The following is a 23,521-nucleotide window of genomic DNA, read 5'->3' on the forward strand; positions in this document are numbered from 1 at the left end:
GCTGAGGGGAGAATTCTTCAGCTTTTCCATCACTCCTTTTGCATACTTGTAGCAATCACAGCTGAAACCTGAAGGCCAGTGAGAGTATTTGAAATGTCATCTTATCTCCAGTGCTTTTTATACGGCCTACCACATAAAAGGTCTCAGTAAGTGTTGAATGATAGATTAAAATATAACAGCAGTAATTTATTTTTAAAAGTTCATTTTGGAAAAAAATTTTAAAGTGATACACTAAACTTTTCCACATCCCTGTAATTTGTGCCCCAGAAAAAAAGAGGTTAGGATTTAAAGTAGTCAAGTGTGGCTAAATAAGCATAGTGAATAGTCTTCCTAGAAGTGAAAGAAAATTTTACTTTAATTCCATATTACTTTTTTAAAAAGTCAAACGTGTATTATATGAAAGGTAGCAAACATGTAATACTTGCATAAGACATTTTTCTTAAAAAATTTAAATGTGTATGTTAGAAATTAACATTAACAGAATGAAACTGTTTCCTTTCAGAAACATTACCAAGAACACAATTTGTAACCAAATGCTTTTCAGTTGCTACTATTAAATGCTTCTGGACCACTTAAGTATAGAGACAGCTTCAGTTCAGCCTTCTTTTCATTCAGATACATTGCATGTAATGTATGTTAGAAAAACTGTAGGAAATTAGATTTATTTAAGTTATTCTAGTCATAAAGTAAGAATTTTTCACAAGTGCAGTCCGTAGTGGGGTGGGGGGAGGATGAAAATTTCCCTTCCGTTGTTTATAAGTGACATTAAGTTTAAATATGTGACCGCTTTTTGAGAGCATTTCAAAACCTAAATTTTTCTGCCTTTTTCTACCAGTTATCAAAAAGAAGCATAGCAGAACCAAGGTAAATTTAAATTTAATACTGTTAAACATCAGTGTTCAAGATAAACTTTCATGTGTGTGTGTTTTATATATATATATGTGTAGTATAGCATTAACATAATGATTTTATATGAAAATATTTAGCTAGAAGCACAGTGATATTTTAAGAAAGCACAAAATATTTTAATGAAAATATAAGTCAAAGTTATAAATATTTATATTTTTATGGATATACATGTTGCAAACTTAAAGTAAATCAACAGAGGATAAAATAAACACAAAAGGTTAAATACAAACCCTACAGAGTTTACTTCTGGTGAAACATAAACAGTTTTCTACTATATTAGAAAATACATTAATTCCTCTTCCAACACTAGAGATTTGTCACTTAAATATATTACTCTATTTTAGGGAAAAATATGCTTCACATTTTCATAAAATTCACACAGACTGCAATAAAGTGCTTTTTCTCACAGGATACAGATCCTGAGAAAAACAAAAATATTAAAAAAGAGTATTGTTTGTCTTGAAATCATATCCTTTTTATTTCGTTCTTACATTCATTAACTAAATTATTTAGGCATTAGCCTCCAGTGACCAAAAGCTCTTTCTTCAAGGAAACTGCTGCCTGTTCAGTTCTTGGTCTAGCATACTAATGTGAGATGTGTAAAATCAAAGGACATTTTGGAAATATTCTGTGACTGATATTGTAGTAATAGTCTCAATTTTGTTAGAACAAGCCAATAGAAATGACCTAGAGAACTCCACAAATGGTGATACTTACATTACAGGACAGCTGAAACCAGAGGCCCTTCCTGTGCTGAAACAGCATTTTTACTGGTCTGAATACAATGTGGTTTTCCACTGCACACCCAAGTTTGACTGAAGTGAACATCTGATACAGGCAGTAAAAGCTCCCTCTCTCTTGCAGAGACAGTAGATAACACAGGGTCTTTAGTCATCAAAAATAGCAGCATCAATATCATACAAATTATTATTTTTGGTTCATGAAGATAAAATAACCATACACCTCTGATCAGAGAAATCCTAATATTCATGAGGCCTTAGAACAGTAACAAGGTAAAAAAACAAAATACCAAATGCATGTGAATTAAAGAAAATAACTAATAGGTAATATGTGAATAATGTTATCTAAAGACTGCCTTCCATTATCTACTTTGCTGAAATACTTAAATATCTATGCCCGTGATTTAAATGTGTATAAACGATTTGCGAATTTTTCTTTTAGACTCTGTACATCACTCAGCACACAATTCAAAATGTTCTGTTGTCTCTGACACACTCCCAATAGGATTAACTTACACCGAGATTTGTTATCAAACTCACTCTGAGATTATTGCTTTCAGTGTAGAATAATTCTTTTCTTTACAAGAATGCTCAATGGTGATGATTTCTGGAATATCTTTTTCAAAATCTCAAAAATTAGGATAAAAAATTTATTTAAAAATTAGGATTATGATTTAAATGCAAAGTAGAAATTTACTATTCATTTAAATTATAGATAAGAAAGATATAAAACCACTGTAAGATAATGGTGAAAAAAAGCTCTTGTCTAAGATTCTCCATCTTATTATTTGGTCATGGTTGTTATTTCAGGTTGAAATAGCATCTCTAGTATTGCTGTCTTCGAGCATTTTGTTTCTGGAAAAAAGACTTTCCAAATTCATATGTACTGATCATAACAGCACAAGCAGGAGCAATTTTAATTAAACGAGGAATTAGGCCTGAAAAGAGAACAGAAAAAATTCACAACAAATTTTACCTTATTTTTTTAAATGTAACTTATTTGGTTTCGTTCTGATAGTTATCAAAGTAAGTGAAGTGATATATGAAATACTGTCCCATAAACTGTTGTCAAAGAAGAAGCCAAACTGCTCACTCCTCACCTCCTCTAGAAATATCAATAGTAAATCTACTGTTATTTGACATTTTTAAACGTTTCTAGCAAAGATATTTAGGAGGAAATAGTAAATGTGGAATATTTTCAATAATTTCCTGCTGAAAGGTAATTTAGGAAGGTGATAGATTTAAAGGTAAAAGTAATCATTTTAGTCAATGATTTGATAAAGGAAATATTTTTACCTGTAAATAATCCGGAAAATCCATTCTTAGCAACAATGTTCTTCATTATAGCCCACGTTGACATTTGCAAAGGCATAGAAACTAAGTGTTAAAATAAAGAAATGATGCTATTGTAAGTTACCACTTAATTTCTAATACAGATAAAACACATAAAACAGTGTTTATGGCCTTTGTAGTATATCATTTCACTATAGTAAGAACAGATCTGTTTACCTAAAGAGCTATTTTAAATCTTATTTTTAATAGTTGGATTCATTAAAAAGAAAAAATCATAAAGGCAATAAGTTTTAAGGTACATAGGACCAGATGCAATCAAGGAGGAATATACAGAAGACTTCTTCTGAATTGATGATGTTTGTTTGTTTCTTAAGCTTGGTGGTATGTATATCCTTTGTACTTTTTTCCACATCTTAAAAATCTTTCATAATGAAAAATTTTAATGATGTACAGAAATCTTCATGGGGTTCCCAAAGCCAAAGTAAAGCCCTGATAACCATTTTTCATGAATTTTTATTGCATACATTAAAAAAAATTTTTTTTCCCAAAAAGAGGTTTTGAGGACAATAGCTCCTTCCTCCCTAGTGAGGTCCTGCTTTATTAAAACCTTTCTGAATACTAGATGTACCAGTCTTGAAATAAATTAAAGCAGTGCTGTCTCCTCCAAAGGGAAGATTTTTCCTGTAACTAACAGTAACATCTCACTTATTTGCAATTACTCAAATATCTGGAACACAGTAAAAACTAATTTATATATCTTTTGAAAACAGCAAAAATAGATGTTACTGAAGTTCAAACATAAACCTCATGAACGAGCTGTTCATACATAAAGTTTGCTTACCTTCATTTTACACGATTACAAGCATCTGGCATAGCCCACAGACTTCTAGATGCAATAGGTGAAAAAAGTCTGCCAAGAAGTAGGCATACTACCATGTGAAAACTGTGAAGCTGAAGATGTCAAAGTCGTGGTTTGAGACCACTGGATGATGGGCAAACACTCCTAAGTTACCCTCACTAGCTTCTGAGAGCTGCATTATGAAACTACAGTAATCAATGTGTACAATGATAACTCGCAGTCATTAAGAAAGACTAAAGTACGTACTATTAAGTATGCCTAGGAAAAAAGGGAAAAATTAGAGAAAGATAGCTTTCAAAAACAGCTTTTTAGAATTTGCCACTTAATGAAGAGGGGCTCATTATCTCAAAATTTCTTTTATGTAAAATGTCAGATTCTCTGCCTATGAAGATAAATGAGGCCTTGTGATTTACTTAAGAAGCTAAACTATCAATATAAATAGTGTAAGTATAAATATAGTAATTACATACACATTTTAAAACCAAGAACAAAATATTTATGACTGGAATTTAACTTTCTAAAAAAAGTCAATGACAAAAACTTTACAAGTTGGTAACTTATACTTCATGTTTAAATTATTTCATTTAAATTCTGGAAGCAACTAGTAAAAGAAAGGAGGCCAAGTAGCTGGGTATTTCTAATCTTATAGAACTCTCAAGTCCCAGACTGCTCTCTATTTTAATAGCAGGGTGAAATTAATGTAAAAGAGAAAGAACAGAAAGAGTTATCAACTGGAGGTAAGCCACTGCAGAGCTCTAACAGAACCTCGAAAGTATCTCCTGCCTAAAGATCCAACATCAAAAGAGCTAATCCTACAGGTGATAAGCAACTTCTTACAGTGTAAGGAAACACTGTGATTATTAAATATTTCAAGCATAGACAACAGAAAAATAAACACTCATCTACTGACCATCCAAATTTATCAAATCCTAACAATTGTATGTTTCAGAAACAATCGAAGCCCCATTTCCAGTGGGCTTGCTATACTTTCTATAATAACGACAGAATGGATCTAGTAGAAGCAACTAAGAGTACGCTTTTGTTCTAGAAGAAATTATAGGTTACAAAGAAGTAGATGGGATAGTAGGCAGAAAAAAACACATCAAAAGAAGGGAAGCTAAGAAATAAACAACAACAACAAAATGTGTATGCATACTAATGAAACAAGATGCACTAAGAAAAAAGGTTTCCCAGTAATTGCCTATCCTTCACCCTGGTTTGCCTACATTTATTTGAGAGACTACTTACATAATTTAATCTTCTATATAGCAGGTATGAGACTTAACTCATGGCAGGCAAAATACACAGTCTTTAAGATTTCTTAAATTTTCTGTTTAGGTTTAGAGTATTTTTTTCTGGGTATTCCATTCTAACAGTGTATTAGTTTGAGTTAGATAAAGAGTAAGGTAACAAAGGAAAAAAAAAAATCTTGTTTTCCCTATTTTAGATATTCCTAACTTAGTATCTGGAAAGAAAAAATTTTTCATGGCATCTTAAAAATGTTGTAAATTAATTAAACTTACTTTTCCGACTTTCATATATCCAAAGTTGTGTCTGCTTTTGTGTTTTCACCACATCAAATGGCAAAGTTACAACAGCTGCAAACTAACAAAAGTAAAACTGATTAAATCTATTTTTAAATTTTTCCTAAAGTATTTTAATATTCTGATTAGCACATTACTTAATAAGGATAGTAATAAAAATCATAACTAGCACATTAGTTAATAAGGATAGTAATAAAAATCATAACTAAACTGAAACATAAAATGAAACCAGAGGTATTTAAAAGAAGCTCTATTAAAGAAAACAGATATATGTCTTACGTATTCCTCCCAAAATTCAGGAGTAAGTAAACAGTCTCAGAAAAGTTCCCCTATTTTCCTGAGGTCACACAACTATTAGTGGCAGAGTCAGAATTCCAACCAGACCTCTTTGACTCTGAAACCAGTATTCACATTTTCTGATGCTCCTGTGTGCTCCATTATTCCTTTACTACATATGAAGGTATAATATTTTAAAGTGGAAATTCTCAAGTATCTAGTAAGCATTTAAAATTTTCCAACAAATGTTTTTGAAATAAATATTATTAAAAATTAAATTTAAATAAAGAAAATGTACTTTTAGTTCTATATACCTTTTCTTTATAGGTTTCAACATATTTATCAAATGTAGCTCACAGATCACATTTTTAAAAACTTACCTCAAAATGAATCAATTTAACAATTATTTTCATAATGCCCTAACTAAGCAATGAAGGTTTTTTGAAAGAATAAATTCCCTGAGGAATGTCTCATAATATTTGATACAACAATCATACAAAGTAAAACCTGGTCTCTATTTTTTGCTTCCCAACTCACATTTGGCCAATATGCTCATAAAATACCCTTTAAAATCATTTACATTTATTTCACCTGTCAATGTTAAAAGATTTAAGTTCTTGAAATCAGTTTCAAAGATCTCAGGTAAGATAAAATCAATTATTGTGTCTCCATGTCCACAATCTAACACATACAGTTGTCCCTTAGTATCCAGGGGGTATTGGTTACAGATACCCAAATCTGCAGATGCTCAAATCCCTTATATAAAATGGCGCAGTAGAGTCGGCCCTCCATATCTGCGGTTCTACATCCGTGGATTCAACAATCAGCAATCGAACTGGTTGACTCTGCAGATGCAGAACCTCTGGATAGGGAGGGCCGATGGGAGTATCAAAGGTAGCAACAATGTGGTATGAGCCTGACACCTTCTAAAATGATATGGTTTAGGCTATTTTGTCTTCTGACAGAAAACCTGGACATTGTCCCACTGATGTGCTTTTTCTGCTGTTATTTGATAACAGTCAAAAGGCAGCAATATTTTCTAAATCATTAAAATTTTTTAAAATAAGTTTTCTGTGTTAGGCAGAAGTAGTAAAATAGAGAACGTTCCTTCATATTACTGGAAAGCTGGGACAACAGCCTATAGCCATTATTCAATGGCTATAGGATATATAGCCATTTTTTTTTTAAAGATATAAAGCATTAAGTACAGAATTGGTTCTACAATTCCAACTGTTATGAATCTCTAAATATAAATAGTACTTGTTTTTCTTCATTCGTGCTGGATTAAGATATAATAAATAAAATACAATTAAGTTACTTTTAATCACCTCACAAATAAGAAAGATAATGAAAAGATTTTGCTGGTATTCTAACTACTTAAATTGCTAAAAAGAATTGCTCTTTTACCTCAATAGTTTTATACCCCACTAGGCTTAATTTGACAGATCTCAGACCCGGGAATATTCACGTCTAAATTTTGAACACGATCTCAGGGGCTTCCTTAGCCTAGGTTTTCTGACACAGTTACTCCAGTATTTTTCTGCAGGTCTCCATGACCTCACTATGCTCCTTCACTCTTGTTTTCATTTGGTTCCAATATGTCAGCACATCACTCTGTGTCATCACAAATTCACTTTCTAAGTATGTGGGTATAAGAAAGCTCTTTGTGGCCAAGATCATGGTGATAAGAATCTGCATAAAGGAAGTCCACTACACAACTTTTCATTATGTGGAGGGGTGGCAAAAGGTGAACTCTCTACTACCCAAAAATGGTCATTTGAGATTTCTCCCTTCTGACTATAACTTTTATTAAAATTCTTTTAAGAGGTACTCAGCCAAAATGTTCCCAAAGAAACAGGAATTAGCAGCAAAGGATGAAATTACTTCTATTCAATCCGATTATACATATGAGATGACACTCTATAAAATATTAACTAACCAGATCTACTGGCATTTAATGACCAAATTGCCAAATACCTTGTAAAGAATAAAGTACTATTTAAACTCTTACCATTATCACAACTGTAATGATCTAACAAATCTAAAAGATTCAGAAAAACAATGTATTTGTAATATAATAAAAACATAAAATACATTTTAAAATATTTAATGGCTAGTAATTTATCTTCAAAATAGGGTAGTAAATACTTATAAAAATTTTAAAGCACTGCAGCCCCAAAGTACTATGTCAATAGACATGAAATGCTACATAATATTTTGTTTTATTTTATTAAGACAATTATCACTATTGTGGAATATTAACAACAGAAGAATAAACTTACAGAACCAGATAATGCCCCTGAAGTAAAGTTGATCATAAATGTTGGTTCACATAAACCAGATTTTGCACACAACCACTTCTTTAAAACTTCATAGTTATACCAGTACATTGCTGTAAAAACAGAGAAATGAACACATATTTAGAAATGAAATGTGGACTTTAAATAATTAAGGAATACTGTATGTTAAAGAAAAGAGAATTCTAGTCTTGACACACCTTGCTTTCTGCTTAGACAGATACTAGGCGAGATTTAAAAAACAAAAATTCTCAATAATATTCTAGTAGTCTTCTAAACAAAAAAACTATGCATCAGTAAAAAGTAGGACTTTAATTTCAAAACCTGACAAGGACAGGAGAGGAAAGGAAAAGTACAGTTCCATCTCATTCATGAACATTGATGTAAAAATCCTAAAAAATAACAATCAGCAACTGAAGCCAGACTCTCATAAACGATCACATGCTATGACTAAACTGAGTTATCTGATGAATGCAAAGGTAGTAAGTGCTTTAGATGCCATATACCACATTAACAGAATTGTATGATCATCTAAAAATGATGGAATTTTATAAAATTCAATACACTTTCATTTAAAGCAAACAAATTTCTTAGAAACCTAGGAATAAAAGGGAAATTCTCCAACTTGATAAAGGATATGCATCAAGAACTTGTAGCAAATATTAATGGTGAAACAACAGAACTATTTCCTTTAGAATGAGGAAAATGATAGGGATGCAACACTATCGTTGCTGCTATTCAAAATTGTACTAGGCAGCACAGTAAGCACAGTATTTATAGAAAAAAGCTGTAAGTATTAAAAAATGAAGAAATAAAGTAGTTACAATTTACATATTATTGTCTACATAGAAAACCTAAAAGACAGGCAAATTAGAATCTTATTATAAGAGTTTACAAGTAGCTGAATATAAGCTAACAGACAAAAATTGACGGTAACACTGCAGCAGCCACAAAGATTTAGACAGCTTTTTTTTAAATAGGTCTTTTAAAATAGGCACTAAAAGTTGTGGGTGAGTGGTACCTATAAATGAATGTTAGAAAAAGAGGTTGTATATGTAACCTTTATAAAGAAAATTCTAAATCTCTACTAAAAGACTTTAAGAGTTATAAAGAAAAAGGACGTTCCTACGGCAAAAAAAAAAAAGGTAACATGAAGATTTTTTTATTACGCACTTTAATTTAGACAGTACTGTACTGTTAGCACAGGGTTAAACAAATTGGCCAGTGAAACACATCCATGCATATATGAAACTTTGATACGACAGGTGACACAACAAACCCCTGCAGCAGGTATGGTTATTCAATAAATGATGCCTGGATAACTATCCATACAAGGAGGAAATGAATACTTATTTCAGCCGTAATCCCTAATCAATTATGGATAAATAAATGGCCAATGAAACAGTGTCCAACCTCATTAATAATCAGGGAAATGTAAGTTAAAGTGAGATACCACTTTATATTACTAGGTAAACAAAAATTAACTTTTGGCAATAAAAGTGCTGGTGAGGGTTTGAAATGAAGCAGCAGGAAGCTAGTGGTTGTGATCTGCACAATCACTTTAGAAAAGGGTTTGATATTACCACATAAAATTTTAAATGTGTGTATTTACATGAACCAGCAAATCTAAAACTGACGAGATTCTTACACCCATACACGTTAAAAAAATGTTCACAGCATTGTTTGTTTTCTCAGACATAAACACGAGTGAAAACAAAACAGTTACACATGAAAACCAAGAATGAATCTTACATTTTTGAGTAAAATAAGTTATAAACCTCAAAAATAGGCAAAAGTCAGTAACATTATTTAGCAGTAATACATACATGGTAAAACTACTTTTTAAAAATCAAACGATAAAAATTCAGTGTAGTGGTTACCACTGAGGATGTGACAGTGGAGGTGGACATATGTGGTTTCATGATTATAAAAATTCAATATTCTAATTCATATATTGAAGTGGTGACTACACAGGTTTCCATTTTATTAGTGCACTTCATAATTTATATCTTCATTACTTTTTATGTATCAAATATAATTTAAAAAATGGAAAAGTATTGGTCTAGGAATCTATAATGTTTCTAAAAAGCATAACTGAACACAAAACGTTGAAGAAAAATACTAATAGAAAGGGAAAGATGCAGAGATGTGAATGACAGCCCAAGAAAAGGAGTAACTCAAAGGGAAAAAGGAATGTTAATACAAGGGTTCTCAATAATTATTTCTTCCAGGTTTTATTTTTTATTTATTTTTTTAAGATCTTTATTGGAGTATAATTGCTTTACAATGGTGTGTTAGTTTCTGCTGTATAACAGTGAATCAGCTATACATATACATATATCCCCATAACCCCTCCCTCTTGCATTTCCCTCCCACCCTCCCTATCCCACCCCTCTAGGTGGTCACAAAGCACTGAGCTGATCTCCCTGTGCTATGCAGCTGCTTCCCACTAGCTATCTACTTTACATTTGGTAGTGTATATATATATGTCCATGCCACACTCTCACTTCTTCCCAGCTTCCCCTTCCCCCTCCCCGTGTCCTCAAGTCCACTCTCTACTTCTGCATCTTTATTCCTGTCCTGCCCCTAGGTTCTTCAGAACCATTTTTTTTTTAGATTCCATATATATGTGTTAGCATACAGTATTTGTTTTTCTCTTTCTGACTTACTTCACTCTGTATGACAGACTGTAGGTCCATCCACCTCACTACAAATAACTCAATTTCACTCCTTTTTATGCCTGAGTAATATTCCATTGTATTGTATATATGCGCCACATCTTCTTTATCCACTCATATGTCGATGGACACTTAGGTTGCTTCCATGTCCTGGCTATTGTAAATAGTGCTGCAATCTTCCAGGTTTTAAATGGAAACTTCTGAGATTCACGAGAGAAATACTGGGTTGGCCACAGGATTTTCCCATAAGATGTTACCAAAGACCCAAAAGAACTTTTTGGCCAACCCAACACTACTGAAGTATGCACATTCTACAAGTTATTTCTGCACTTCTTTTTCATGATTTTTCTCCCTTTGCATAATTCAATGATTAGAACAATCTCGAATCTGATTTATAATAGTCCCTACAGGACACTCAGTGGGGCAGATTTTTATCTTTAATAACTGAAAAAAGTAGGAGTCAATATAATTCACAGGTGGTCTTAAAAGTATTTTTTGTTTCCTTATTTATTTTCATTTTGGATGATCTGTCCATTGGTGTAAGTGAGGTGTTAAAGTCCCCCACTATTATTGTGTTACTGTCAATTTCCTCTTTTATAGCTGTTAGCAGTTGCCTTATGTATTGAGGTGCTCCTATGTTGGGTGCATATATATTTATAATTGTTATATCTTCTTCTTGAATTGATCCCTTGATCATTATGTAGTGTCCTTCCTTGTCTCTTGTAACATTCTTTATTTTAAAGTCTATTTTATCTGATATGAGTATAGCTACTCCAGCTTTCTTTTGATTTCCATTTGCATGGAATATCTTTTTCCATCCCCTCACTTTCAGTCTGTATGTGTCCCTAGGTCTAAAGTGGGTCTCTTGTAGACAACATATATATGGGTCTTGTTTTTGTATCCATTCAGCAAGCCTGTGTCTTTTGGCTGGAGCATTTAATCCATTCACATTTAAGGTAATTATCGATATGTATGTTCCTGTGACCATTTTCTTAATTGTTTTGGGTTTGTTTTTGTAGGTCCTTTTCTTCTCTTGTGTTTCCCACTTAGAGAAGTTCCTTTAACATTTGTTGTAGAGCTGGTTTGGTGGTGCTGAATTCTCTTAGCTTTTGCTTGTCTGTAAAGCTTTTGATTTCTCCATCAAATCTAAATGAGATCCTTGCCGGGTAGAGTAATCTTGGTTGTAGGTTCTTCCCTTTCATCACTTTAAGTATATCATGCCACTCCCTTCTGGCTTGTAGAGTTTCTGCTGAGAAATCAGCTGTTAACCTTATGGGAGTTCCCTTGTATGTTATTTGTCATTTTTCCCTTGCTGCTTTCAATAATTTTTCTTTGTCTTTAATTTTTGCCACTTTGATTACCATGTGTCTTGGCGTGCTTCTCCTTGGGTTTATCCTGTATGGGACTCTCTGCGCTTCCTGGACTTGGGTGGCTATTTCCTTTCCCATGTTAGGGAAGTTTTCGACTATAATCTCTTCAGATATTCTCTCTGGTCCTTTATCTCTCTCTTCTCCTTCTGGGACCCCTATAATGCGAATGTTGTTGCGTTTAATGTTGTCCCAGAGGTCTCTTAGGCTGTCTTCATTTCTTTTCATTCTTTTTTCTTTAGTCTGTTCCGCAGCAGTGAATTCCACCATTCTGTCTTCCAGGTCACTTATCCGTTCTTCTGCCTCAGTTATTCTACTATTGATTCCTTCTAGTGTAGTTTTCATTTCAGTTATTGTATTGGTCATCTCTGTTTGTTTGTTCTTTAATTCTTCTAGGTCTTTGTTAATCATTTCTTGCATCTTCTCAATCTTTGCCTCCATTCTTATTCCAAGGTCCTGGATCATCTTCACTATCATTATTCTGAATTCTTTTTCTGGAAGGTTGCCTATCTCCACTTCATTTAGTTCTTTTTCTGGGGTTTTTTCTTGTTCCTTCATCTGGTATATAGCCCTCTGCCTTTTCATCTTGTCTATCTTTCTGTAAATGTGGTTTCTGTTCCACAGGCTGCAGGACTGTAGTTTTTCTTGCTTCTGCTGTCTGCCCTCTGGTGGTTGAGGCTATCTAAGAGGCTTGATGGGAGGCTCTGGAGGTGGGTAGAGCTGACTGTTGCTGTGGTGGTCAGAGCTCCGTAAAACTTTAATCCACTTGACTGTTGATGGGTGGGGCTGGGTTTCCTCCCTGTTGGTTGTTTTGCCTGAGGCAACCCAACACTGGAGCCTACCCGGGCTCTTTGGTGGGGCTAATGGCAGACTCTGGGAGGGCTCACGCCAAGGAGTACTTCCCAGAACCTCCGCTGCCAGTGTCCTTGTCCCCACGGTGAAACAGAGCCAGCCCCCGCCTCTGCAGGAGACCCCCCAACACCAGCAGTTATGTCTGGTTCAGTCTCCCCCAGGGTCACTGCTCCTTCCCCTGGGTCCCGATGCACAAACTATTTTGTGTGCGCCCTCCAAGAGTGGGGTCTCTGTTTCCCCCAGTCCTGTCGAAGTCCTGCAATCAATTCCCACTAGGCTTCAAAGTCTGATTCTCTATGAATTCCTCCTCCCGTTGCCGGACCCCCAGATTGGGAAGCCTGACGTGGGGCTCAGAACGTTCACTCCAGTGGCTGGACTTCTGTGGGATAAGTGCTCGCCAGTCTGTGAGTCACCCACCCAGCAGCTATGGGATTTGATTTTACTCTGATTGCGCCCCTCCTACCGTCTCACTGTGGCTTCTCCTCTGTCCTTGGACATGGGGTATCCTCCTTGGTGAAGTCCAGTGTCTTCCTGTCGATGATTGTCCAGCAGCCAGTTGTGATTCTGGTGCTCTCGCAAGAGGGAGTGAGAGCATGTCCTTCTACTCCGCCATCTTGGTTAATCCCCCTTAAACGTATTTTTATTTTTTATTTTATAAATGTATTTATTTATTTATTTATTTATTTATTTGTGGCCGCACTGGGTCTTTGTTGCTGCGCACATGCTTTTCTCTGGTTGTGGCGAGCGGGGGCTACTCTTCGTTGTAGTGTGCGGGCTTCTCATTGCGGTGGCTTCTCTTGTTGCAGCACGCAGGCTTCAGTAGTTGTGGCACGTGGGCTCACTAGTTGTAGCTTGCGGGCTCTAGAGCACAGGCTCAGTAGTTGTGGCACACGGGCTCAGTCGCTCCGCGGCATGTGGGATCTTCCCGGACCAGGGATCGAACCCATGTCCCCTGCCATTGGCAGGCGGATTCCTAACCACTGCACCACCAGGGAAGTCCCTTAAATGTATTTCATAATATCTTGATTTGTAGTACTTTACTTATCTTACTAATTATGACTTAATTTTAAAGGTACTTTGCATTATCTAACTATGAATACACATCAATTAATGTTTAAAAAGAAATTAAACATAAACACAAAGAGAAAAGAAAGCCAGGCTTGAATTAGAAACTGTTCATTCAATAAATACTTATCAAGATCTGAGAGCCCAACACTGAACTAGGAGTGTGTGGTCACTAAAGAAGATAACTTACCTTTAGCCTTAAAGGGTTTAAAATTTAGTTGATTTAAAAGTGATATGTAAGGCAAACCTGCAGATAAACCCTACCTGAGAATGGTACATCTCTAAGAACGGTAGGAGCCCAGCCCCTCCAGAGGGAAATCCAGCCATCTTCAGACACTTTCTTGCTGACAAATTGATGCAGTTCCTCGTAAGAAAACTTCTTAGATTGCATCTTGGTTCTAATCAATTCCAGTGGACTTATTACAGTTACTGCACCAACTAGTACAAACAAGCAAATATAACAAAAACAAAGCCATGCATTATGGAAACACACATGCAAAAATTAATATTTCATGCATTTTTGTATTTTAAGCTTTTATTCTCAAATGAAGCAAACCTTAAAATCAAATATCTTATGATACCAACCATACTGGCTCAGATTTTTTTCCTTGATAAAGGTATTTCACATACCTTACTCTTTCTGGTTTCAACTCTTTCAAGAGCAGTTCCACAACCCTTACACATCAACGAGGACTACTACAAACCTCACTTCCACTGCACAGAGAAAAATGTCCTTCTGTGCAGAGGCAAATTTCCTTATGATTAAACTCTGAATCTCAAAGTCTATAAGGAAAATGATTAAAGACGTTGGCATTAATTTGACAGCTATCTGTTATCATCCTAAAATCTAGAATCTAAAGTCTAAAATCTCAAATCTAAAATCTCTGTCCAAGATTTGACAGGGATAGGCTGATCCCATCTCATTCTGATGGCAATCACCATACAATATGACTTCTAGAGTATAGATATTAAAAAATTAGTACAAACTACAATGCAAAATATATCTTTACCAATACTCTGTATTTTAAACAAATTCTCTATGAATGTCAGAATTTTAAAACAAGCGTTAAGCAGAAATCAGAATGAAAATATAGTAATTTATTACTTACGTCTGGCCAGAATTCCAGCAACAACTGGTATGCGGCTTTCATTTTCTCCTAATTTAGATCTCAGAAGAGCAGTTAATTGGTCATAGCAGGTAAAATAAATAACTGTGGCAGGAACTGCCATCACTCTGTTAGAAACACAAAAAGATTTGTACAACATTATCAAAGGCTTAAGCATATTCTTATTGTTAAATATAAGATAAAATCCTTCTATTTTATATAAGCTGAAAACCACAACAAATCAGCCATGAGATCAATTTTTTTTTTTTTATTTAAAAAATTATTAGTGTTTAACTTAGTCAACAAAAAGGTATAAAGTAGGTATCTGCTCTCCAAAGGTTTATATTGTAGTTGAGAAGTTAAGTTACAGAGCACCCAGTCAGGTCATAAATAGGAAAAGACAAATGAGGACACTTCTCTTATCTCCTTGACTTATTCTGTTTCTGGTCTTCCTTCCCAACTACATTACGATAACATGAAAATCACTGAAGTAAAAAGTACAAGCACAATTGTAAAATTCTTTTGAACTGTGGAGCATATACCATACCTGCTTATAACTGAAAATAAATTACAATTAATGTCGCTGGAATTATATATACTAGAGTTTTGAGAAAATTCCAATGACTTATTCTTTCAAATGAAAATATCAAGAGGGAGTTATTAATTAAACACAAAGTTGCAGGTACTGTCATGTCATAAATATTAATGCAACAAAAAACCAGTCTCTGTTTATGGCCTAACCAAGGACATTCACAGACCACACATGGAAATGCCTAATCTTCTACAGTGAAGTGTGATGATAAGAATTTAGGAATAAGACCGACTGCTGCTCTTGGATCTACCGCTAACTTTATAACCTCAGGCACTGTTTAGAATATATGCCTCAAAACTGACTAATCTGCTCTATAAAAACATAAATTAGAAAGAAACGAGGCAGAGAAAGTCAAGATATTATGGGACTTTTACATTCAGCCTTACTAGCTTGTCATGTTAATTCATATAATAGTAGAGAATTATAATTATCTGGAAAAGGAAAGTATACATAGCACAATACCTCTCATTATTTTAGTAAAATAAACAGTCAAATGAACACTAAATTCTTAATTTCTGAACATGAAAAAAAAAATTATGCTTGTGCACCAAAGTGAACACAGCAGGCCTAGCTGCTCTAATCTATATCTTCAAGAGGACCTATCTGTCTGCTTGACCTTTGGTCACCCCCAAGGAATTTAGCCCTTGGAATATTCCCTATAACAAGGCTTTTCTGTATGTCTGGAACACTAAACCAGCTTGTCTAGGTTGATTTGTGCAAATGATGTGACTCTGGGTAAACATCTGCTTTCTTTTTGGGGCGCTAGGGTTTTGGTAATCACAGGTGGTCACAAACAGAATGTGCCTACATCATCAGCCCGCAATACAAGCCCTAGACTCAGACTCCAGGGCTGCATGAGACAGAAACACTGCGTGTGCCACTGCAGCTCAGTGCTGGGAGAAGCAGCACACGCTCTGCAGTGTCACACGGGAGGGCTCAGGGTGCCTTTGCCTGGTCGACTCCTGTTGTGTCCTTTCCCCTTACTGATTCTGCTTCGTTTCTTTTGCTGTAATAAACCGCAGACATGAGTATCACCTTCTTTAGGTCCTGTGAATCCTTCCAGCAAATCATCAAATGTGTGGATAGCTGTGAGATTCACAAAAAAATACTCTAGAAAATGAAAAAGCACTAATATTAAAAATGCATGATGTTGTCCAATGAGGCTGATTATAAGGCAAAATAACAACCATCATTTAGTAAGAAAAATATTAAATTTCAACTTACAAGGTAGGAGGAAGGCCACTCCACAGGGATTTAATTCCCTCATTTCGAATGATTTTCAAAAAGGCATCCTAAAATTATAATAGAAAGAAGTGGTCAAAATATATACCTGAACCTTATATACAAAAAAGTTTATGGTGATAATTGATTGGTAATTTGCTTCTTTCAAGCATTTATTTCTAAAATAAAAGCTTCACAGATTTATGTATGCCCATTCTTTAAAAAAAATAAAAAGAATTTTTCTCAACTTTCAAACACAAGTAAAGTATTTCTGGATGATACTTCCTGCTTACAGAATAAAATCTATATTACTCAGCTTGGGATTGTTCTACTTAGGGCTTAGAAACAATGTTTTTCAAAGATTATTATAAAAAGGAAGTAGACGAATGGCAGAGATTAACTCTCCTGTCCAATTATGAAATCTGAGAAAATATTATTTAAACCCAATATCTGAAATCTCTGGAGAAGAACCAAAAGCAAGTAGAAACTATAGGGAAGCTTACTGTTGAAAGACAAAGTGCAATGAGTGAGATTTGCAAATTTACAGCTTTTTGCCTATGGGAGTTGCAAGGAAAAGCACATTTACTTGCTTGAGATGGCAAATATCAGAGTTCAGGCTGGTAGACTAATCAGAAAGTTACAAGGGAAATCCTAGGAAAAAAGGCTGCAGAGGACATAAGCCCCCAAATTTAGAGACAAAATCAGCCACAGAACGTGGCTCACCACTAAATTATGCAACCCCAGGAGAAGAAAAGAGAGTTCTGGCAAAAACAAACAAAAAAAAACCCCAGCAACTAAAGGCTGGGTGGAAATTTCAGCTGCAGCCCACCACAGTGGTACCGGAGTGTGAAGGCTGAATCCAACCAAAGTTAACTGCCCTCTAGAACAGAACCGACTCTTTAGAAGAATATAAAAGAATCCACAGTCTTTACAATGCATTCTTCCTGACGTTCACTACCCAATCAAAATTCATTAGACATAAAAAGAAACAAGAAAATGTGCCCATACTCAAAGAAAAAGTAGTCAACAGAAACCAACACTGAGACGATTAAGATGATGCAATCAGCAGAAAAGCACTCCAAAGCACCTATTATAAACACGTTCAAGAATTTAAAAGATGATGTATGCATAATGAATGGACAAATTTGCAATTTCAGCATGGAAATAGTTACTTAAAAAAACTGCCAAATGAAAATTCTAAACCTGAAATGAAGAATTCACTAAGTGGGCTTAACAGCAGAAAGGAGACATCAAGGAGTCATTGGAGTTGAAGATAGAACTTATTAAATCTGAAGAAGGAAGAGAAAAAGAATGAAGAAAAATGGGAATTTCCTGGCAGTCCAGTGGTTAGGACTCTGCGTTTTCACTGCCAAGGGCCCAGTTCAATCCCTGATCAGGGAACTATGATCCAGCAACCTGTGCGGCGTGGCCAAAAAAAGAGAATGAAGAAAAATTATCAGAGGCTCAGAGCCCTGAGGGGAAATATCAACACAGGCTTATGTGGAGTCATAGAGGAAAGGAAACAGAATAGAACAGGAAATTACCTGATTAAATGATGACCAAAAACTTCCCCAAATTAGTGAGAGATACCAGAGCCCAAAATCTCAAAAAAATCCCAACTGAATAAAAACAAACAGGGACTTCCCTGCTGGCGCAGTGGTTAAGAATCCACCTGCCAATGCTGAGGACACGGGTTCGATCCCTGGTCCGGGAAGATCCCACATGCCACGGAGCAACTAAGCCCGTGCACCACAACTACTGAGCCTGCGTGCCATAACTACTGAAGCCCATGTACCTAGAGCACGTGCTCCGCAACGAGAAGCCACCACAATGAGAAGCCTGCGCAGCACAACAAAGAGTACCCCCTGCTCGCTGCAACTAGAGGAAGCCCGCGCGCAGCAACAAAGACCTAACAGCCAAAAATAAATAAATTTAAAAATAAATAAATTTTTTTAAAATGCTGTGAATTCAGAACACGATTAAAAAACCAAACCAAAACAAACAAACAAAAAACAAAAGAAAAATGACAAAATACATATAGGGAAAGGATGATAAATGAAGACCAACTTCTCAGACACATGAAAGGCCAAAAGACAATGTAATGACATATTTAAGGTGCTGAAAAAAAACTAAGCCAGAATTCTATATGCTGCCAAACACACTTCAAAAATGCTTTATAAAAACATTTCTATAAGAACAAAAACTTAAGAGACTGCACTGCCAAAATACCTTCACTGAAGAAATGCTGTAAAAAGTTCTTCAGGATAAAGGGTCATGATGGCACATTGCAACTACAATCTTCAGAAAGGCAGGAAGTACAAAAGAAATGGTAAATAAGTGGTTACATGTAAAATATGTATTTCTCTCTTTTCTCTTTTTAACTATTTAAAAGACATAAGACTATTTAAATCAAAAATTCTAATTGTGAATTGTGGAATTTGTAAGGTAACAAGATGGACTATCAATGAAGCAATAGCACAAAGGAAGAGGAGGGAGTAAAGGATGTCAAGACTGTAAGGGGTCTGAGATTTCACTCTACTTGCTAGTTAACAAGTCAGCCTGCCACGGTATCATGAGAGATGGTAAAGACAAAACTCTCTGGGGTGAGACTTAAAGTTTATTACTTGTGCCAGTAGCAGCAGCCAGAGTATCAGCATTTTGATGCCTGTTTCCTGAGCCCCTATTTCCACAGGGCAATGTGAAGGCTAGATGACACCCGAACACACAGTGGGACGGCATTACAGGAAAGGAAATCTGACCTTAGGGAATCCAAATCCTTTATAATAGGAAGTAAGGATGCCATCCCCTTGCTCTAGAGGGAAGCACTGTATCTTCCAAGGTTATTCACTCTACAAACATCCTTGAAAAGATGGTCAGGAACAAAGGGCAGCCAATGCCACGCTCACAAGATATGAAGAAATGTGAAACACTTTTGAAGAACTGTCTCCCTAGAAATGGGAATAGAGAAATCAATGTAATATTATTAAAATTCAAATAATCCAAAAAAAGGCAAGAAAGGAGGGGAAAAGGGAGCAGTTAGGGAAAAAAAAAACCATACAGAGGTAGTAGATTAACACCCAACCACATGAAAAATTACATTAAAGGACTAAATTTCCCAATTAAAAGCCACTATAACAACAGGCCTCCTGTAAAACAACAGCAGATCCCAGCTAAAAGAACTGCAAAAGTCTCAGATCCTATCTGAGGAGTCTCTAGGGTAAAAGAACAAGGCACAACTATATCACTGTCTTGGAGTAAAAGAATGGAAAAAGAGGCCATATAAACACTAATATGAGAAAGCTGAAAGGTGGCTATATTACATACAGATAAAAGACTTCAAGATAATGAACATTACTGGTGATAAAGGGATTTCATTATAATAAAAATGTATCAGAAAACATATCAAGTGAATGTTCCTAATGAGAGGTTCAAAACCCACGAAGCAAACCTGACAGAACTAAAAAACAAAACAGACAAATCCTCAATCATAACTAAAGTTTATTACATCCTCTATCAGAGAATGATAATTTTAAAAATCTGTAAGAATTCAGAAGATCTAAATGAAGCAGCAGCCACCCTGACCTAATGGTTTATAGAACACTATACCCAACAACTGCAGAATACAGGTTTTAAAGTGCACTAAAAATAGTCACCAAGACAGATCATACGTAGGGCCATTACACAAGACTCAATAAATTTCAAAAATCTGAAAACTTACAGAGTATGTTCCTTCGACCACATTGGAATTAAATTAGAAATCAGGAACAATAAGATATCTAGAAAAAAATCCAATTATTGGGAAATTGAATATTAGACTTCTAAATAATCCATGGCAAAAAAAATTACAAAGGAAATTAGAAAATATTTCAACTGACTGATAATGGAAACACAACACCAAAATTTATGGAACACATCTAATTTAGTGCTTTGAAGGAAATTTACGGCTTTAAATGCTGAGTTGAGAAAAGAAAGGCTTACAATCAATAATCCATGTTTCCACCCAAGAAAGTGGAAGACAATGACCAAAATGAATCCAAAGAAGAATTCTGATTTCTGGTCCCATATGTAAAGAGCTTATAAGTCGTCACTTCCGTCCTCACAACAAAAAACCTGAACAAACTGAAAAATCAACAACTCCTCTTAGACTGATCAGAGAATTGAGGTCACAGGTCAAACTGCTGCCTTGAACATTGGAGAGACAGACAGACAGATACAGAGACTCACTCACAGCTTACTAGAGCAGAAGCCCAAAGTCAGAACCAGGACCAACAGGAAAACTTTAAACTATAATTGACAGATTGCTCAGTGTAGACTAACTCGAGAATCAAAAACTCTGAGGGGGCTACTGTAGGAGGGTCCTTATGCTTTCAGGACTTTCAGTTCCATGAGCCCTACCATATTCTGTTAGGATCAGAAAAAAATCCCCTCCTGTTTCCAGCAGGGTAAGGGGGAAAGTAACCATTTTTGAAATATGCCCCAAATCTCTATTCTCCTTAAAATCTTACACTCAAGGGAAACTATTTTACTATCTGAGCAGTCTCCAGGAAAACCCAAAGACAACAGGCAAGACAAAAACTAGGACAGTAGAGGAAATTTTAGTCTCTGACAACACAGCTATAACAAGAAGTAAACATAGCCTAACGTCTAGCCAGATAAGCTTAAAGCTCACATTAAAGGCCTATCTACCTCAGTCTTTTAACCAAATACATCATGTCCAGCTTTCAACGAAAAGAATTACAAAGCATGCTAAAAAAGGCAAAAAATATAGTCTGCAGAAACAAACCAAGCATCAGAACCAGATTCAGATATGGCAGAGATTTTGGGAGGATCGGACTGGGGATTTTTAAATAACAATGATGAATATGCTAAGGGTTCTTACAGTGGTATCAGAGAAGGAGTAGTGGAGAGTCAGGACTTTTACCATCACCTGACAGTAATGAGACCACCCCCCCACCAGTGGCAGTGGAAATCACAAGGGGAGTCAGAAATTCCACTCCCACTGTCTTAGTCTGTTAAGGCTGCTTAACAAACCACCACAGACTGGATAGCTTATGAACAACATAAATTTATTTCTCACAGTTCTCAAGGCTGGAAGTCCAAGATCAGGGTGCTGGCAAGGTCAAATGAGGGTCCTCTTCTGGATCTCAGACTTCTCACTGTGTCCTCACAAGGCAGAAGGGGCAAGGGAGCTCTCTGGGGTCTCTTTACTAAGGGCATTAATCTCATGAGGTCTCTGCCCTCATGGCCTAATCAACTCCCAAAGGCTCCACCTCCTAAAACAACTGCATCAGGCATAAGGATTTCAGCATATGAATTTGGGGGAGGACACAAACATTCAGACCATACTGTCCAACAGCAAAGAGCCCTCCCCCACATTCTATGTGTCAGTGGAGGCTGAGTGAGGAACCTGGACTTCCAGTTCTGCCCAGACATAACAGGGTGGCACCCCTCTTCCTCTGAGTTTACAGTGTCAAAAAGGCCAATTAAATAGAATGTTTAAATGAGATTTAGAGTTGCATAACATAATACTCAAAATTTCCTGGTTTCAGTAAAAAAAAAAAAATCACTTGTCATTTTAAGAAGCAGGAAGAGGGAATTCCCTGGCGGTCCAGTGTTCAGGACTTGGCGCTCTCACTGCCAGGGGCCCAGGTTTGATCCCTGGTCGGGGAACTAAGATCCTGCAAGCCGCACAGCGTGGCAAATAAATAAATAAGCAGGAAGATGTCAGACTGAACGAAAAGAGACAATAAATAGATACCAACACTGAGACTGACAGAAATTAGAATTGTCTGACAAAGATTTTAAAACAGTCAACATATAAATCATTGAATGATCACTTACAAACATGTCTGAAACTAATGAAAAATTAGAAAGCCTCAGCAAAGGAATATATACACAAAAACCTATAAATCAAAATGGGATCTTACAACTGGCACCGCAGAAATACAAAGGATCATAATAGATTACTATGAACAACTATATGCCAGTAAAATGGATGACCAAGAAAAAAATGGAAAAACTCCTAAATGTACACTCTCCAAACACTGAACCAGGAAGAAATAGAAAATACAAACAGATGAAATGCCAGTAATGAAACTGAATCAGTAATTTAAAAACTCCCAACAAACGAAAGTCCAGGACCAGATGGCTTCACAGGTAAATTCTACCAAACACTTAGAGAAAAGTTAACACCTATCCTTCCAAAACTATTCCAAAAAATTGCACAGGAAGGAACACTTCTGAACTCATTCTAGGAGGCCAGCATTGCCCTGATACCAAAACCAGACAAAGATATCACACCAAAAAAGAAAATGACAGGCCAATATCACTGATGACATAGATGCAAAAATCCTCAATAAAGTATGAGCGAACCGAATTCAACAATACGATAAGCAATGATCAAAAGGGATCATACACCAGGATCAAGTGGGATTTATCCCAGGGATGCGAGGATGGTTCAATATCCATAAATCAATCAATGATACACCACAATAACAAACTGAAGAATAAAATCCATATGATCATCTCAACAGATGCAGAAAAAGCTTCTGAAAAAACTCAACATTCATGCATGATAAAAACTCTCAACAAAGTGGGTATATGGTTATAGAGGGAACATACCTCAACATAATAAAAGCCATATACAACAAGCCCACAGCTAGCATCATACTCAACAGTTAAAAGCTGAAACCATTTCCTCTAAAATCAGGAACAAGACAAGG

The 23,521-nt window shown here is 35.7% G+C and overlaps 1 protein-coding gene across 4 annotated transcripts in view; it reads right to left on the reverse strand.

Annotated features, from left to right (window-relative positions):
• Positions 1-1,075: 1,075 nt before the first annotated feature.
• The window catches only part of SLC25A40 (solute carrier family 25 member 40), a 52,194-nt gene continuing 29,748 nt past the window's right edge, over positions 1,076-23,521 (reverse strand). For 3 of the 4 annotated variants that reach the window (XM_061197682.1, XM_061197679.1, XM_061197681.1), the window contains 7 exons: positions 16,803-16,870; positions 14,990-15,114; positions 14,145-14,318; positions 7,904-8,013; positions 5,325-5,406; positions 2,946-3,026; positions 1,684-2,587 (listed from right to left, as the gene is read on the reverse strand). In XM_061197682.1, coding sequence (XP_061053665.1) covers positions 2,475-2,587; positions 2,946-3,026; positions 5,325-5,406; positions 7,904-8,013; positions 14,145-14,318; positions 14,990-15,114; positions 16,803-16,870 — 753 coding nt within the window. In that variant the 3' untranslated portion in view covers positions 1,684-2,474. Of the gene's footprint in view, positions 2,588-2,945; positions 3,027-5,324; positions 5,407-7,903; positions 8,014-14,144; positions 14,319-14,989; positions 15,115-16,802; positions 16,871-23,521 lie in introns of all 4 variants that reach the window. The other variant, XM_061197680.1, reaches the window with a different exon arrangement.

The sequence above is a fragment of the Eubalaena glacialis genome, chromosome 8 (genome assembly GCF_028564815.1).
Source record: "Eubalaena glacialis isolate mEubGla1 chromosome 8, mEubGla1.1.hap2.+ XY, whole genome shotgun sequence".
Lineage (NCBI taxonomy): Eukaryota > Metazoa > Chordata > Mammalia > Artiodactyla > Balaenidae > Eubalaena > Eubalaena glacialis.